Source organism: Myotis lucifugus, unplaced genomic scaffold (genome assembly GCF_000147115.1).
Source record: "Myotis lucifugus unplaced genomic scaffold, Myoluc2.0 scaffold_188, whole genome shotgun sequence".
Lineage (NCBI taxonomy): Eukaryota > Metazoa > Chordata > Mammalia > Chiroptera > Vespertilionidae > Myotis > Myotis lucifugus.
The window spans coordinates 110,006-128,194 of record NW_005871236.1 but is presented as its reverse complement, the minus strand read 5'-3'; the positions used below and the strand labels follow the sequence as shown (position 1 = coordinate 128,194).

General features: G+C 43.2%; 1 protein-coding gene across 2 annotated transcripts in view; it reads left to right on the top strand.

Annotated features, from left to right (window-relative positions):
* DRD3 (dopamine receptor D3) overlaps window positions 1-14,223 on the top strand; it is a 38,589-nt gene extending 24,366 nt beyond the window's left edge. The window contains exons 4-8 of one of the 2 annotated variants that reach the window (XM_023760655.1): window positions 1,269-1,411; window positions 8,631-8,827; window positions 12,259-12,394; window positions 12,494-12,541; window positions 13,692-14,223. In XM_023760655.1, coding sequence (XP_023616423.1) covers window positions 1,269-1,411; window positions 8,631-8,827; window positions 12,259-12,394; window positions 12,494-12,541; window positions 13,692-13,888 — 721 coding nt within the window. In that variant the 3' untranslated portion in view covers window positions 13,889-14,223. Of the gene's footprint in view, window positions 1-1,268; window positions 1,412-8,630; window positions 8,828-12,258; window positions 12,542-13,691 lie in introns of both variants that reach the window. The other variant, XM_023760654.1, reaches the window with a different exon arrangement.
* The last annotated feature ends 3,966 nt before the right edge of the window (window positions 14,224-18,189 follow it).

Genomic DNA, 18,189 nt, shown 5'->3' with positions numbered 1-18,189 from the left:
TTCCATAAGGACAGGGACAATGTCCCATTTGCACATCTCTATATTTCCGGGATAGGGCCTGGCATATGGTGGGGACTCAATAAACACTGAATTGAAAAGTTAAATGAATGAGTGAGAAAATTATATGGAGGGGCCAAGGGAGAGGCAAAAGGCCTGAGAATTGGGTATAGATGTCTTGAAGAAAAGCAAGAAGTAGAACCAGATTAAGAAATGTGAAGAGGTAGGCAAATCTATTTTAGATCACTTGAGTTTGAGATGACTATGGAACAAGTGCCAGGTAATAAGTCCAACAAGCAGCTGGAAATGTGTGTGAGGAGTTGCCATAGAAAAGACAACAATGTCCAACAAGAATAAAGAATGGTGCTTTGACCATGTAAAAGCATGTGCTGTAGACTAAAGATTTGTTTCCCCCCCCTCCACCCCCAAAAAGTTCATATGTTGAAATCCTAATCCTGAAAGTGATGGTATTAGGAGGTGGGGACTTTGAGTGGTGATTAGGTCATGAGGGTAGAGACCTCATGACTGATATTAGTGTCCTTGTAAAAGAGACCCCATCGAGCTCCCTCACCCCTTCCACCATGTGAGGACACAGTGAGAAGACAGCCATCCATGAATCAGGAAGCGGGTCCTCACCAGACATTGAATCTTCCAGTGCCGTGATCTTGAACCACCCAGCCTTCTGAACTGCAAAAAAAAAAGCATTTGTTGTTTAAGCTTCCCAGTATATGGTGTTTCTTATATAGCAGCCCAAACAGCATGAAAACTGGATTTTACTCCATTGGATAGTGTTCATCTCTATTTTCAATATCTCTGTTATTTGGAATAGTTGCCACTGAGAGAGTTAGGATTTATACTAGAATACAAGCAGGGATAAACATCTACTTTGTGCACAGTTCTGTCATTGTCTGAGAACTGTGGGATAAAGTAAAGCACACACCAGCATCCAGGGTGTTCAGGGTTCAGGGTGGTGAGTCCAGGGCTCAGATCTGCTGAGCCATCAGTCAGGACTAAATGAAGAAGCTCTCCAGCACCCCACTGCTGCTATGCTAACTTTTCATTCTTTCTCCCTTTCTCTGATCGCCCCACTTCAATGAGTTCTTCATCTATCTTATCTCAACATTTCTACTATTTCACCTTTCTCTCTTTCTCCATCAAAATTATTTTTCTCTTGCACATTTACCAGCCTGATTATTTTTCTAGAACTTCCTTCAGCTTTTCTCCCCTGTCCCTTCTCACCAAGTCTATCTTATCCTTCCTCCCTTTCACAGGTACACTGCAGTGGTCATGCCAGTTCACTACCAACACGGCACGGGACAGAGCTCCTGTCGGCGTGTGGCCCTCATGATTACAGCCGTCTGGGTCCTGGCCTTTGCTGTGTCCTGCCCGCTCCTCTTCGGCTTTAACACCACAGGTAACAATTACGGCCCCACTTCCAAAACCCATGTGACTCACAGCACATGTGAGTGGCTACAAGCGGTGCTCAGCCCTGAAATTACTAACCTTTGGTCAGTGCACTTTGTAATCAAATGAAGATGCTGTAGACTGCAAAGCTTTGACCTCCTTTGTTGGTTATAATAAAAATATAAAGCAAACTTCATCGATTATTGGCACAGGGATAAAATTCTGCCCCTACTAATGAAAAACCTGGCTTATTTCTATTTTGAAAGAAATGTCATTGTATTCGTTTGAAGAAATGCACCAGTTAAAAAACTAAGCCATATTAATAATTTAGGTGAGGTTTGCTAATGAAAATATTACAATTCATAATTGACTTACAGTGCAAAGTAACACGTAAAAGCCCTCAAGTAGGATATACATTTCTAATTTTTGCTCAGTAAGAATCATTTCTAGAATTTTGGAACTAGTACAGATCCCTAAGTTATTGGTGGTTATATTTCTTATATTTTAATATACAAAAAATTCTAGCCATGATGGTACAACTTCTTTTGGAAGGATGAATGGATGGATGGATGGATGGACAGATGGATGAACAATGTGTATATCTGAGATATTTGAGATTTTAGACATGACACCAGTCCAAATTTACACCTCATGTAGATCAGTGCCCTCTTGTATGTTCCATGTCCATCTTTTTGCCTCAGAAATTTCATGTGTTGAACAAAAACTATTTTCATATAGGAAACCTATAGGTATTGGTGATAAATACTGAGTCTTTACTAAGAGAGAACTGATTGACTCTTTTTCTAACGTTAATTTGGATTTCTTATTTTGTCCATTTGAATTGGTTCATTCAATTCCTACTGCGTTCCAGGTTCGTGCTTTCTAGTATATGTGTACAAGTCACATAGCTAGCTGTGTGTTTAGGTGTTGTGCAAACATTCTATGTAACACATTACATATAAATACAGGAAAATTCTAACCTATAAATAGTCTTCAAAGAGCCATTTGCTGGACAATGATTTAGAAGTCAAAACACATTTAGAAAGACAGACAGAGACTCGAATCAAAACAATCTAGATTCAAACTCCAATTCTACTACTTAACAGCTGTGTCTCCTTGAACAAGTCACCTAACTTTTCTAAGTGTCCTTATTGGTCAGTTTGGAATAATAGTGTAGTGGAGCATAAACTTGAGCAAATTCAAATGTGTAGACTCAGTCTCTATATTCAGTTAGGAATATTTCAATGTTTGCTGTTATATATGACTTCCTACAAATAAGCCCGGCAACTTCATCTCTAAAATTACACGGTGCGTTTGAACTCTTTAGAATGTATCATTCATTTTACTTATTACTGTTCAGAGCTGTAATCAAATCATGTATCTTTATATGTGATTCAGGGGATTTTTCTAAGCAAATTTCAACTCTATAATTTTTACTTTACTCATTCATTGACTTTAGAATCTAACCCTACATATGGTATAATTCCACTTTACCTCCTTCGTAGACTTTTTTACAATTAAATGAGGATTAAATTGGGATAACATAGATAGACGTGCCAGTACATACCAACTGTTCAAGGTCAGGCTTGTTTCTCTGCCACATTAAAGGTTAAATAGCCAAATTATTCAACAAATACTTGCCTGGTTAACTCAGGGTGTTCCTAAAATATGATGTTATTATCATCTTTGCATTACTCTTTACCATGAGTTATTTTGTTATTTTCACTGAATGACACTTTATACACACAAGTATATATGTACACACACACACACCCCAAAGTAACATTCCCCAACATGATGATAGAGACTGACTGGCACTAAAGTACCAGTTTTGATGAGTGTTAAGTATGCTTTCTGGGTAAGTCTGATAACTAAGCCACCTTATATATCTTTGTTTCAATACAAAAAAATGCATTCTAAGTTGGTATTTTTAGCAAGGGGCACTCACTACCACTGTTAGACCAAGGCATTGCTTAACCATCCCCTCCCCGCCTCCCTGGTAAGCAGCAAATCCCCACCAACGTTTGCAGGACTAGGTAGGTCCTCGTACTTATTCTTGGAGACTGGTGGAGGGGTCTTATTCATTCTCATACACACAGGCACACACACCCTGGTAAGAGTTAAAACAGTCTCAATATCTGGCATTAGAGGTCTCAGTTAATGTCAACATCTAAAGTGAAGAAGAATGATGAGCTCATTGCAGTGTTGTTGCCACCAATGAGATCATTATTTTTCCAGAAACAAAACTCAGAAAAAAATCCTTCCAAAAGGATTTTCAAATATAGAATTGAGATGTAGAGAATGTCCATGACTTAGCGTGTACACTCTCACTTCTCTCGTAATCTCTCACTCTCTCTTACCTTTAAGATTACTAATAAGGCTATGGTGAGCCCTCCACTTATTCATATCTTATGTCAAAGTGTTGGGTCCAGCAGAAGACCCCATTAGACATTAGCTAATGGTGTTGTTGTTGTTATGTATTAGGAATGGTTTCTGTGCCTCAAAATTTAACTCTGTACCTGTTCCAAGGAAAAATCTGAACAGTTGTAATTCTGGTAGTTATAGAGGAGACCAGTTGTCTCATCCGAAAACTCGGTTCAGGGATTAGTGAGCAGAACTCAAGGCGGGAGTCCCAGCATCCTTCTCTGCCTCAGTCTGTCCTTCACAGAACGTCATCATTATCTTGATAGATGTGGGTTCCTCCAGCACCTCTTCCATCTATAAGGAAGTTCCCAAGGCCACTCAAAAGCCCAATATAAACGACTTCTCTCAGCTATGTTTTTCTACTCTCTCTGTGAAAAGCAGAGGAGAAAGGGGCAGGATACTGCAATAACACCTGATATTGGAAGTAAATAAACTTTCACTAACAAATGAAACACAAAGGGACATTCTGACAGAGTTCTCTTTTTATGAAATGGGCTGCCATGTGGGATTGTGAATTGTCAGAGAACAGAAGGGAGCGAAAAGTTGAACTTCAGTTTCTTTCAACTTGGAGTTGCTCCTATTGACGGAGGAAAGGTCAATATGTATTTCTGGATGTACATTTAAGGCAGGGTCTTGAGTCATAGAGTGTTTCAAGGCTGTGGGGCCTGGCTGCCCAGCGTTGCCCCTGATCCCAGCAGAGGCCCCGAAGTCTAGCCCGATATCACACCATCAACAGCCCCCAACAGCCGTGGAGCATGGAGTGTTGGTGTTAGAGAAAAGCCTAAAGATCCCTGAATGAGCAGCCCACTCCTTTCATTTCACAGACAAGAAAAATAACTAGTATTTAAATTTTTGCTAAATCAGATAACTATTGTGTTATAAAAAATTCTAGAGTGAATAAGCAATAGCTGGTAATGAGGGTGTAAGAAATCTTCAAGGGAGAAAAAACTTAAAGCTGAGAAAATCCTATCAGGTAGCTTAACTTTTCTTCGAAACAAAGACATGGGGGAGTGCAATTATTCGGTTTTAGCAATATAACGCCTCACCTGATCTTCAGAGCACTGGAGCTGGGAGGAGTTTGGTTGAGAAGCACAAAGTTAAAAGAATAGTAGGCTCATTCTAAAATCAGACTCATCAGGATCTCCTGCCTTTGCAAACAAGTAGCAGGGGTCCTCAAACTACGGCCCGCGGGCCACATGCAAATACAAATATTGTATTTGTTCCCGTTTTATTTTTTTACTTCAAAATAAGATATGTGCAGTGTGCATGGGGATTTGTTCATAGTTTTTTTTAAACTATAGTCTGGCCCTCCAACGGTCTGAGGGACAGTGAACTGGCCCCCTGTTTAAAAAGTTTGAGGACCCCTGAAGTAGAGGATAGACCTTTCGATGAGCTTCAAGTCCATTATCTCTCAGGTAAACCTGCTTCTGGCCTTGCTGCTCACATCACTGTGGGACCAAGTTGCCAGGCTAGCCCACAAAAGCCTTTTAGACTCATTAGCAAAGCTACTGAGCGTTTTATCACCCCACACAGTGCCTCGAACACAGTAGGTGCTCCATAAAATTATGTTGAGTGACATAATTCCTCCTTCTTATCATTTCCTCCTTAAATGTTGAGATGAGTTGGGATAAACATCTCAGTCTCAGAGAATGAGGAGTAACCCCCAGCCTCCCCTTTATCCTCCAGTCAGTGACTCTATGTGTTTCTGTAAAATGCTCATCTACTTTGCGCACTTATTCATGATTCATGTATTCATTCAATAACTATTGGGGTGACCGCACAGTACTGTGTTGTTGTTTTTTAATTCTTTATTGTTGAAAGTTTTACATATGTCTCCTTTTTCCCCCATTGACCTCTCCCCACCCACTCCCACCACCCCCCCCCAGCACATGCCCCCACCCCCATATTGTCTTGAGCATAGTGCTGTTTTAATTAAATAATTAAAACAAGGTACCTCCTGGGGCATCTCCTGGGGAAGCCACAGCTCCTGTGAAGGCCTTACTGCCCTCGCCTCCTCGGGACTCAGCAGAAAGAAGCTTCCAAAATTGCTGGTGTGGGGGCTTTACTCTACCCTGCAAATAGGACCTACACCCAGGTCAGACCTGATGGGGACTGGAGTAGGTTCCCACTCGCTGGCCACTTGCCTCTTATGTAACTCTGCCTGCTGACAGTCCTCCCAGGATTCGGGGAGAGGCTGCCAAACATGGTGTGAGGGCAGGCAGCAGGGGAGGAAGGATGGGATGACAATGTAGGATCGGTGATTATACATCAGGACCTTCATTGATTAGTGACCCTGAAATCACTACATGCTCTCTTCACTCTGTTTCTTATATATATGCTTTCGCTATTTTTACTGCAAAAATAAATATCTGCACATGATAAAACGTAAGCTGTAATGGGAGACATATGCATACTTATATGTATCTCTCCCTTCTACCCCAATTGCTAATTCCTTCATCTCCCTCCCTAGGAGCAAACACAAGTACATACACTCGGGCATGTGCACACGCACATACATGTTTGTGTGTGTATGTGTGTGTATCCATTTTTACACAAATAGAAGCACAATATACCTACTTTTGCTCCTGGCTTTTTAAAAGTAGTCGTTAATATATAGAATTTAGAAGTCAGCCTCCCAGAACCCAGAGGAGGGTAGACAAGGGTAGAAGGTATACCTGGAGGGACAAATGGGGACTATCTAGCACACCAAGGAGGCAACAAGGTGAATAGCAGGGACATAGCCCTGCTACCCCTCTAGCCCACTTCTTACTAGCAAAACGTGCTGAGGTGCCTCTCATCATAAGTCATGGTCAGACGCTGATGACAGGAGAGCTCATGGCTGTTTAAAGTTCAGAAGACCACCTGCTGCCACCCTATTCCTACCTCTGACCCCAGCCCCCTCAGGCCAGAAGATGCCAATCTGTGGCCACTGCTCAAAGCCTCATGAGCCATTTCCTGAAGGACACTGACACCGGCTTTGGTAGGATGGTACTAATATGACCTAAATTTTATCCCCTCCCCAGGAGAACCGGAGAATTGGCGAGTAGCTCATGAAGATTCTGGTGGTGGTGCTGTCGTTAAAATCCTCACTAAGCTCTGAGCACTCTTTTTGGTTGTTTGTTTTAATTCTTAGCTGTTACTTCCTCCTCCCTCCACCCCCAAACATTGTTCCCTGTAAGTCTCGCTCCAAATTTCTATTCCGAGTGATCCCATCCCTTTTCAGTTCAAAAAGCTCAGAGGAGGTAAAACTTAAATAATAATAGTAAAGAATAAATAATAGTTGCCATTTATTCTCATTTCCTCTATATGACACAATATCTTTTAGAGATACTGAAACTGAGGCTTGGCTAGTTAAGTAATTTCTCTAAGATCACACAGTTAATAAATGGCATACTGGGTCTCACACCTTGGCTGCCTGCCCTCTGCTACCTCAGAGACCAAGAAGCAGAATGAGGGGCCATGTGGCCGCAGCCTTCTTCCTGCCAACTCACACCTGAGTCTATATCTTCTGAGACCAGGTTTGGGTTGGAGAATGCCCAGCTCTTTATGAAGACTGGCCAGGTGTACCAACAGCTGTTGCTGACAGTGCTGGACAAAGCACAAATATGCCATTCCCCACTGGTTAGAGGGAGGTGGAGTGTCCAAATCACAGAAAGAAGATTGGTTTGGGGGTCAGAGTGGCTAGAGGAATGTATCCAGGCTCCATCCCTTTCAGGCTGTGTGATGTTGGGTCACTTACTAAACCTCTCTGAGCCCTAGTCTGCTCATCTGAGAATGAAGTCAGTAATAGCACCTGTGTCACATAATGTTTCCATAACGATTAGGTAAGATAATGTGGATAAAGCCGTTGGCATATCACCTGCAAGGTATTAGTTTGCTTTCCATTTCTCTTTCAAGAGGGGCAAGCTCCAGGCCCTCTTCTGGGCATTGGAAATCACAACATCTGCTAGTGATGAAGGCAGAGCTACAAGGCCCTCCCAGGAGGAGTGGCAGGAGCATTCCTGAACATAGAACAGAGACAAGGACCTCCTCAATTCACATTGCCCACAATGACAATATCCTTACTGGTCCTCTTCCCATCTCACTGCTGACCGTGGCTGGAATTCCTTGAAAAAGCAAATGCCTGTCTCATATTCAGCCACCACCTGCCCCATATCCCGGATTCAAAATGAAGACCTGGCATTCTCAGCAAAGAAGGCTTCCTCCATTCAGTGCGTTCAGTAATCCTTTCAGGCCTCCACTCCGCAGGCCCCTTCCTGGGGCTGCATCCCTCCCGCAAGCCTCTGGCTCGTTGCTCGGTGACACTCGCCCCAGCCTCCCAGGCTGCATTCCTCCATGGCACTTAGCACAGCATATGGAAGGGATCAAGACTGTGAGCTCCTTCAAGGGCAGACACGGTGTCATGCCTCTTCACAGTCCCAGTGTCTGGCATGTAATCATTGATTTTTTTAAGTGAACTGTGAGCAACACAAAGCTACATGAGACCTCCTACCCTCAGTGAGCTGACAACGTGGCAATCAGGACCTGTGTGCTAACTACACAAAACAGGCAAAAGTAAAGAGTTGTGAGGCACAAAGGAAGACAGAGTTGCTTCTGAATAAGAAACTCAAGTAAGCCTCCCGGATGAGGCAGCATGTGAACTGGGGCACCGTGAGGGTGTAGGTGGGACCGGGAATCCCTGCTCCTCCAAGCTCCGTGTGGATCAAAGGGTGCAGATACCACATGTGGTTTGGGGCCATAGTTTGTGCTCCCCATTGAGGTCTCATATTTGGCAAACTGCTTTGCTTTCTCCTTTTCTGTCACAGGAGACCCCAGTGTCTGCTCCATCTCCAACCCTGATTTTGTCATCTACTCTTCAGTGGTGTCCTTCTACCTGCCCTTCGGAGTGACGGTCCTCGTCTATGCGAGAATCTATGTGGTACTGAGACAGAGGAGACGGAAGCGGATTCTCACTCGACAGAACAGTCAGTGCATCAGTGTCAGGCCCAGCTTCCCCCAACACGTAAGCATGTGGGAGGGGCAGAGGGAAGACAGCACCCGACTCCGTGGCCTCCCAGCCTTGTGTCCAGCAGTGAATGTTTTTGCCTGAACTGACACTTTGGAGACACACATCTGACCCCCACCTTCTAATCTGCTGGTATTGGCTCTGCTTTAGAGATAGTAAATTCAATCCAAAAAGTTCATTGATAGTCTTTCCTAGAGCACATCTTACTTGGGAGGATGATAGGATAGTTTCTAAACATGTTCTGCTTCCCTTCAAAGTCTTTCATTGTCCCCAGATGGCCAGAAGTTCAGATGTCACACAGGGTTCAAAGTTTTAGTGTGACAGTTGCATCATGCACTGCTAGAAGGTTCCCGAAACGGACTTTCTGGCCAGATCACTCATTCCAAAGATTATTGGGGTCCATCAAAATCTCCTTTCTGTACTACGTCAGTCCCTGTATCCAGGCATTGACAAGCTGGTACACTGTGATGCTGATGATGCATTTTTGGGATGTTGTTAGGCTCTGACAAAGAAGATTGTTGCCTCAACACTGATCTTCCAATTTCTGGGGTTTTAAGTTCTGCTTATCCCAGTGCCCAGTGTCATAGTAGTTTACCCACAATGTACTTAAAGCATGAGTGGAGACATACCAAACACTTGAAATCTTACAGGGAAGGGACGGCAGGAACATTATACAGCCTCTGCCTTCATGGAGCTTGGACTCTAAACAAGCAGATAAGCACACCTCCACCCAAAGTTAATGAGCAGCCCAAAAGTGAGTGAGATGTTTGCCAAATGTTAAGTGAAGACAATTGAGCCCTCAGATATTGAATGCCTTTGAAGTTATGAGAAGAAAGAGATCAATATGCTCAGGAAAGAGGTTGAGACAGAGTAAGAACTGAATTTGATCTTTAAGGCATTTGGATGTCTAGATCAATCTGAGTGAGGGTCAAAATCTCAAAGTTGAAGTCCCAAGGCTTGAGTAGAACAAGAATGTTAATGCTCATGAAATAGGAGGTCGGCGCTGGAGGATGAGAATACGAACATACTGTGTTTAAACCATTGTCATCTTTGTGGTTCAACTGTGTAGAGCTTAACCTACAACTATTTCTCCTTTAACCTACCCTAGTCTTCCTGTCTTCGGCTGCACCCCATTCGGCAATTTTCACTAAGGGCCAGATTTCCATCAGATGCCACAGGGAAAATGGTAAGTAAACCACACCTTTAATTACAGGGAAAGAATAAGAGATATTTTCCTCAAAGATCCTGACTTGACTTGATTCCACTTCCATTCCAAAATAGAATCTAGCCCAATCCCACACTTGTATCTACAATATAGAACAGATCTGAGATCCTGCCTGATTTGAGCTTCAGAATAAGAATCAGCAAATGACACTCAAAAAGCATATGGCTATTGGGTGAGATCCCAGTGACTGGAGCCAAAGACTCTTGGAAAGAAAATAGGATTCCACCGAGTCTCCTATCTACCTACTCCAGGACTTCTGTGAGGATCAAATGAGATGAGGCACTGGAAAACGCTTCACAGACATTTGGTTAAAGTGTAAAATGTTTCCACCTGGCAAGTCATGTTCCTGGGCTGAAGAAACTCCAAAGAGACTAATCACTAGAGAGAGGAAGCCAGGCATTGCTACCTGATGTCATTACCCGATGCCCACAGCCACCGTTTCCTGGCTGGGCTGGGCTGGGCTGTGGGCCACATTTTGCGCCATGGAATCTCGGCAGCATCGGCTGCAATTTGGTAGGGTGTCGCTCCAGCATGATTGCAGGGCCTGTGTCCACTTTAGGGAAGCCGAGCGTTGCTTTGTGGGTGACAGGTCCGTGGTGCCGTTTATTGTTAAATGGCCTGTTGCTAGGGAGAGGAAGCCGGGCATTACTATGTGACATCATTACCTGGTGCCCACAGCCACTGTTTCCAGGCTGGGCTCATGGCCAATCTTATTTCATCTATACCCCCACTTACATTCACATAAACTCATTGGATTGTTATGAAGCAAATCCCAAATGTCATAGCATTTCAAAATACTTTGTAAGACTCTCTAAAAATATTTTGTGCCATGGGGTCTTGGCAGTGTTGGCTGCGATTTGGTGGGCTGTCACTCTAGGGTGGTGGTGGGGCCTGTGTCCCACTTGGGGGAAGCCGAGTGTTGCTTTGTCGGCGTCAGGTCTGTGGTGCCGTTTCTCTGTACATGGCCAGTGCGCATCACGACAGCTCCTACGTTGAGCGTCTGTCCCCTGGTGGCCAGTGCACATCATGGGGACAGGTTGGATGGTCGGACACTTAGCATATTAGCCTTTTATATATATAGGTATCCAATATGCAAATTTTTCTCAATTGTCTCATAAATTTTTTATAGTTGGTTTATTTGAATCAAAATTCAAGTAAGATCCATATTTTGCAACTGGTAAATGTTATTGTTGTCATCATTGCAATTTATTTGTTGAAGAAACTGAGTAGTTTGTTCAGATTTTGTTGCTTACATCCCAGTGGTGTCAGTTAACATGTTCCTCTGTATATCCTAGCCATTCTAACGTAAAAAGGCCAGGCTATAATCCTATGCTCTCCCCCTCCAGGGATGACTGTGATTCTCACATGTTGTACATGTGGCAGGTGCTTTTAAGTGTAAAGTCAGAAGCAGATTTCACTTACCTTAACTTTGCATGGTTCAATCACTCTCAGATGCGCCCTCTGCAGGTTTTGTGTGTGTGTGTGTGTGTGTGTGTGTGTGTGTGTGTTCCAATAAATTTTTATTCACCAAAACAAGTAGCAGGCCAAATTTGACCTGCAGGCTATATAGTCTGTCAATGCCTGGCCTTTATAAATCAAAGGGAAAAAAATTATTGCACTATCATTGATCAAATCATGAAAATGTGTGGGGAAAAGATATATTAGCAATATTTGCATCATAAATTGATTATCTGATAACACATTTTTTCTTTTTTTCTTTTTTCTTTATTGATTAAAGTATTACATATGTGTCCTTATCCCCCCATTGTCTCCCTACCCCCCCACTCATGCCCTCACACCCATAATGCTCTCCAGTTCCATCCATGCCATTGCAACAGTGTGGATGGAACTGGAGAGCATTATGCTAAATGAAACAAGTCAGTCAGAGAAAGATAAATATCACATGATCTCACTCATTTGAGGAATATAATGAACCACATAAACTGATGAACAAAAGCAGATCCAGAGACAGAGAAGCATCTATCAGACCATCAAACCTCAGAGGAAAGGCAGGGGAGGGGGGCGGGTAAGGAGGAGAGATCAACCAAAGGACTTGTATGCATGCATTTAAGCCTAACCTCTGCAGGTTTTACACAACGATGGATTCCCCTTCCTTCGTTGCCTCCTCTTTTTCTTTCAGGGACATTCAGAAGATAAGCAATATCCCCAGAAATGTCAAGACCCTCTCTTGTCACACCTGCAGCCCCTCTCCCCTGGCCGGGCACACATGGGGCTGAGGCGTTACTATAGCATCTGCCAAGATACAGCCTTCGGGCCACCAGGCTTCCAAGAAGGAGAAGGAGAGTTGAAAAAGGAGGCAAGCACTCGGAACTCCCTCAGCCCCACCATGGCACCCAAGCTCAGCTTAGAGGTTCGAAAACTCAGTAACGGCAGGTTGTCAACATCCCTGAAACTGGGGCCCTTGCAACCTCGGGGAGTGCCGCTTCGGGAGAAGAAGGCAACCCAGATGCTGGTCATTGTGCTTGGTGAGTTTGGAAAAGGTTGAGCTGAGCTGAGTTAGGTTGAGTTGGGTTAGGTTGAGTTTAGTGCAGCTGGCAGAGGGTTAAGGTAACCACAGTTGACAGAATTGGAAATCCAATGATGGTTATATTTATAAATGTTTATCATATGACTGAAAGGGGTTTGTATATAAATGTTAACTGGTGGAAATTGCAAAACCTAGACCAAAATTTATGAAATATGAAACTCAGCAGGTCACCTTATCAGGCTGCGCTTATCCATTGTGTTTGTTGTCTATCACATGGACTTACAATAATGGATAAATTAAATAATAAGTAAGATAATGATTAAGTAAAAGAGTGTGGTATTTACCAGATATTTAACAAATGCTTACTCTAAAATATTAAGTAAAAAAATAGGGATGCAAAAAACGATGGTCATGTGGTATGATAAAATCTAGATGATATGAAATACAGAGAGAAAAAAAACCTGAAAATTAATTCACTAAGATGTCAAAAGTGATTGACTTTGCGTGGTGGGTATTTTTCTTCTTTCTACTTTTCTGTATTTACCAAATTTTCCATAATATATAAAATCAGAGCTAGCTTTTATAGTAAAAAAATATATAACTTATTAAATAAATATTAATTTATTTAAATTAAAAAAATTGAGAAATCACAGGTACCATATAGAGTGGAAGTAATTCATCCTCTTATCACTGACAAACCACGCCTCCTTATACCTCAGGGACTTTATGAGAACCCCTAGAAGTAATCTCCTCAACAGTAGGAATTGTGTCAATTGTGTCTTTAGGGTCTTCTTTCCTGTCAGTGCCTAACATCAAGTCTTGATGGATAGACATTAAATAAATATTTGGTTTAAATTAACAAGTAGAAAAAACTAGTAAAGAACTACCTAAAAATAAAACTAGAAAATTGATTTAGGAACAAAGGCCTAAGATGAATCAAAGATATTCTGATGTTTTCTCATCAAAAAAAAAAAAGAAAAAGTGGCTAATCACACCTACTTCACAGGGTTGGTTTAAGAATTAAATGGGTATGTAAAACTTCCTGCATAGTAACTGGCATAAAGGAAACAAGCATGAGTCATTTTCATGTTATAACAAAACAAGTACGAAAACCTGTTACCCAGTTTTTCTCTCCCTTTGCGACCTAGGGACCTTCATTGTCTGCTGGCTGCCCTTCTTTTTGACCCACGTCCTTAATACCCACTGCCCAGCATGCCACGTGTCTCCAGGACTTTACAGAGCCACAACATGGCTGGGCTACGTGAACAGCGCCCTCAACCCTGTGATCTATACCACCTTCAACATTGAGTTCCGTAAAGCCTTCCTCAAGATCCTGTCTTGTTGAAGGAGAGGAGAGAACACCTCCTATGTCCACCTTTAGCTGCCATGCCATTGGGCCACCGGCCAGGGCCTGCTCCTAAAGACTCTGCCATGACCTCTGGCATGTAATAGGAAGAAGATTGCTGGAGCCAGGATGTCTCTGAGTGGCACGTGCAATCAACTGCTTCCTGCAAAACAGAATGGTCTACCTCCCCAGCTAAAATCTGACTTCATCTTGGTAATCCTCAAATGGTTGGAAGGCCCCTGAGTGATAAGCAATAATTCAGAAAGAAGCTGATAAGACGTGACTCTACGCATACACATAATTATCATCAGAGGCATGATCCATTACAGTGAAGGAAAAATGAACAGATCTCATAATTCTCAACTTGCCAGGAGTCCTTGAAATGTCAGCCAGTGAGCCATCTTGCAGAACAGACAGCCTTTCTTCCTTCAAACCTCTAATTCACTGTCAGGCTAACCTTGTACTGATATGAGCCCACTCCTTTTTGGTTATTCCTTTCATTCATTGTATCCTGAAATATAATGGCAAGGCCAATGCTGCTACCTCTTTATGGGATCTGTAGAGACATCACTCACCCTGAAAGATACATTGTCCCACATTGGGACCTAAGCTTCATTTCAAACCTCGCTACCCCTGTATTTTAGCTCTAGCTATGAGATCCTTTGATTCCATCCCCTTACACTCAAAGAGTCTCACCACCAGAGTAATTCAAGATGGGGGTGGTAAGTGAAAAGGGAATGACAATCCCACTGTAGTATTGTTCTTGAACCTTGTGGTTCAGAACATGCCTTAGATATGCTTTTCATAATGCTACAGGGTTTTCCTCCCCAGGCATCTCCATCTCCTGTGTAACAGAGACCCAGTACTTTCAGACTCTAAAACTCATTAAGTATTAAGTGTCTGCAAAGTGCCTGTTACCTCCCAGGTTCTGCATATGTGACAATGAATAACACAGATCCTGTCCTCAAGGAGTTTGCCACCTGCTCCTGTGTTTGCCCATTTACTTGTAGAAGAGGGTAGGGACTCGCCTAGACCACAGAGAACCTCGGAACTGAGGCACCAGGCAGGGAAGCTGTCCAAAACCATCACATTGACAGTCTTTGTAAAGCCCTAGCACAGATCCTAAACATCACCATTCCAACAACTGAGATGAAAGGTATCCTATATAATAAAAGGCTAATACACAAATCAACCGAATGGCAGAACGACCAGTCGCTCTGATGTGCATTGACCACCAGGGGGCAGATGCTCAGCGCAGGAGCTGTCCCCTGGTGGTCAGTGTGCTCCCACAGGGTGAGCACTGCTCAGCCAGAAACTGGGCTCACGACTGGTGAGCGCAACGGCGGTGGCAGGAGCCTCTCCCGCCTCTGTGGCAGTGCTAAGGATGTCCGACTTCCCACAGGGAGCGGGCCTAAGCCATCAGTTGGACATCCTCCAAGGGCTCCCAGACTGCGAGAGGGTGCAGGCTGGACTGAGGGAACGCACACCCCCCCCCCCAGTGCACAAATTTCGTGCACCGGGCCTCTAGTATAGAAATAATGTGTAAATGTCATTCAAAATTGCATTTAGAAGGAACTTGAATATTCTCATCATTTACCTTTTCACCTTCAGAAGCTATCCTTGATTACAGAATTAACATATAATTTGTAGATAATTTATGAAATGTTATCATCCCAAACCTCAAAAAATTTACTGTTAGTATTAGTGCATAGGCATGACATACCTGCTGCAATGCTGTTAAACTTTAAAGTGCACCAGAAATTTACTAGGGCTCCAAGGCTTCCCTTTCCCCTTTCCTCTAGCCCTTAAGTGTACAATTCAGCAGAAGGAAATATTTGGTGAGTCAGTTACCTGTTACTCCTAAATGCTTTTAATGCCAGCATTTTTAAATCTTATTCTCTATAACAATGTGTATATTGTAACTCAGTAAGCAATTCTGACTTGTGCTAGTTCTTGTACCTTGTGCCATTTAACTCTGGTTTATGGTGCAAGCAGAACTGGGGACTGAAACAATTAAATATCTGAAGAAATAAAAGTACGGGATTCCTAAGTTTTTCCACATAAAATCAACAGCAAACAGGTTGGACAATCGGGTAGAAGATCACAGAATTCCATGTCAAAATCAGAGTTCTAGGATAGAAACATAAACAGCATTAATATTAATAGATTTGTGAGGAATTATAGCAAATATTTATATCCTCTCTCTGCATCAAGTCATACAACCCTAGTGATAACCTTAGCAAGATAAACTCCATCTGCAGACTGAGGCAGAGGAAAGTTAAGAAATTTGCCCCAAGTCACACACAGTAAGTGACAGAGCTGGGATTCAAATATATTTCTGTCCAATTCCTGAGCCCATACAATTAACCACTTCCTCCCACCATAGAGATAAAGGGATGGGAAGAAACAGGTGGGAAGAAAAAGATGGAACAAGATCCCTGGGAGAGCCTCACTTTATTCCATCCACCTCCACCTCTAGGCTTTCCTGAGAACACGGCCCAAGGGAATACTCTCCCTCTCTCGCCAAGTTCTGAAACAGTCAATGGGGAAATCCATAATCTTTTTTTTAAAATATGTTTTTATTGATTTCCTAGGGAGAGGGAGAGAAACATCAATGATGAGAGGGAATCACTGATCAGCTGCCTTCTGCATGCCCCTTACTGGGGATCGAGCCTGAAACCCAGGCCTCTGCCCTGACTGGAAATCGAACCCTGACTTCCTGGTTCATAGGTCGATGCTCAACCACTGAGCCATGCCAGCTGGGCCATAATCCAGTTTTATAAAATCATGGGACAGTCCTTAGAGAACATTTGGTTTCACCCTGTCTTTCATTTACAGAAAAGGAAATTGAGACCTAAACTGTTGTCCCATGTTGGTTAATGGAAAACACTCAAATCTGCTGAATCCTAGTTCAGTGGTCTTCCCCAGGAGCCCTATAAAAACTATGAATGCCATACAGGTAGAAGAAGGAAGTCATATTGTCACCTCCACTGTAAACTGAGAGGAATTTTTCCCTAGACAGTGGCAATTAGGAGACAACATTGCCTCCCAGAATTTCCTTCTCATCTAGGAAGAGCCTCCTGGGGAATCCTAAGCACTCACTTCAACCTCTTCATCCTAGGATTCTGCATTCTACCTCCTCTACTGCTACAGTTCCTACATAATCCAGCAAACTTAACCTCAGAGCTCACTGCTTTCAGAGCCAACAAGGCCAAAAATCCCAGGAGAGATGTTGGCCTGATGAAGCAGAGCAGAGTTCTTGGGGCAAACCAAGTCTGGGGCCAAATGTAGCCTCATATCTGCCTATACCATCCTAGGATTCTGCATTCTACCTCCTCTACTGCTACAGTTCCTACATAATCCAGCAAACTTAACCTCAGAGCTCACTGCTTTCAGAGCCAACAAGGCCAAAAATCCCAGGAGAGATGTTGTCCTGATGAAGCAGAGCAGAGTTCTTGGGGCAAACCAAGTCTGGGGCCAAATGTAGCCTCATATCTGCCTATACCACTTGGGTGAAATGCAAATAGTATGTCAATCCAAATAGATTACAACCATTGAGGACCCCTGCCTTAAGTAAATATTTCCTTCTTCCAAGACACCATGCTCCAAAACTCCAGTCCTTATTCATTTATTAAAACAATCACAAATGTGGATTGATTGCCTTCTGTGTCCCAGGTACAAAACTTGGTGCTAGGAAACATGATTGAAGAAGAAATAGTCCTGCCAGGTCGTCATGGCTTAGTGGTTGAGAGTTGACCTATGAACCCGGAAGTCACGGTTTGATTCCCAGTCAGGGTACATGCTTGAGTTGTGGGCTCAATTCCCCATTTGGGGGCATGCAAGAGGCAGTCAATCAATGATTCTCATCATTGATGTTTCTATCTCTCTCTCCCTCTCCCTTCCTCTCTGAAATCAATAAAAATATCCTATATAATAAAAGCCTAATATGCAAATTGTCCCCTCTACTGGGAGTTTGACCCAGAGTTCAACCACTCACTATGATGTGCGCTGACCACCAGGGGGCGGCGTGAAACATGGCGAGCGTCAGCAATGGGGTGCTGGCAGCAGGCGGCAGTGGAGGCGCTGCCGGCCCTAATGGGACTCTGATGGGACCACGGCAGGATGGTGGAGCAGGTGAGCAGGCAGTACTAGGCCAAGGCGGATGCGAGCAAGGCCAATCACCCTGCCGATTGCCCTGCAGGCGGCGACCAGCATCCATTACCGAGAAAGGGCAAATAGCAACATTAAAATATTTCTTTTAATTGTTTTCCTTTCATTGTGCATGAATCCATGCACCAGGG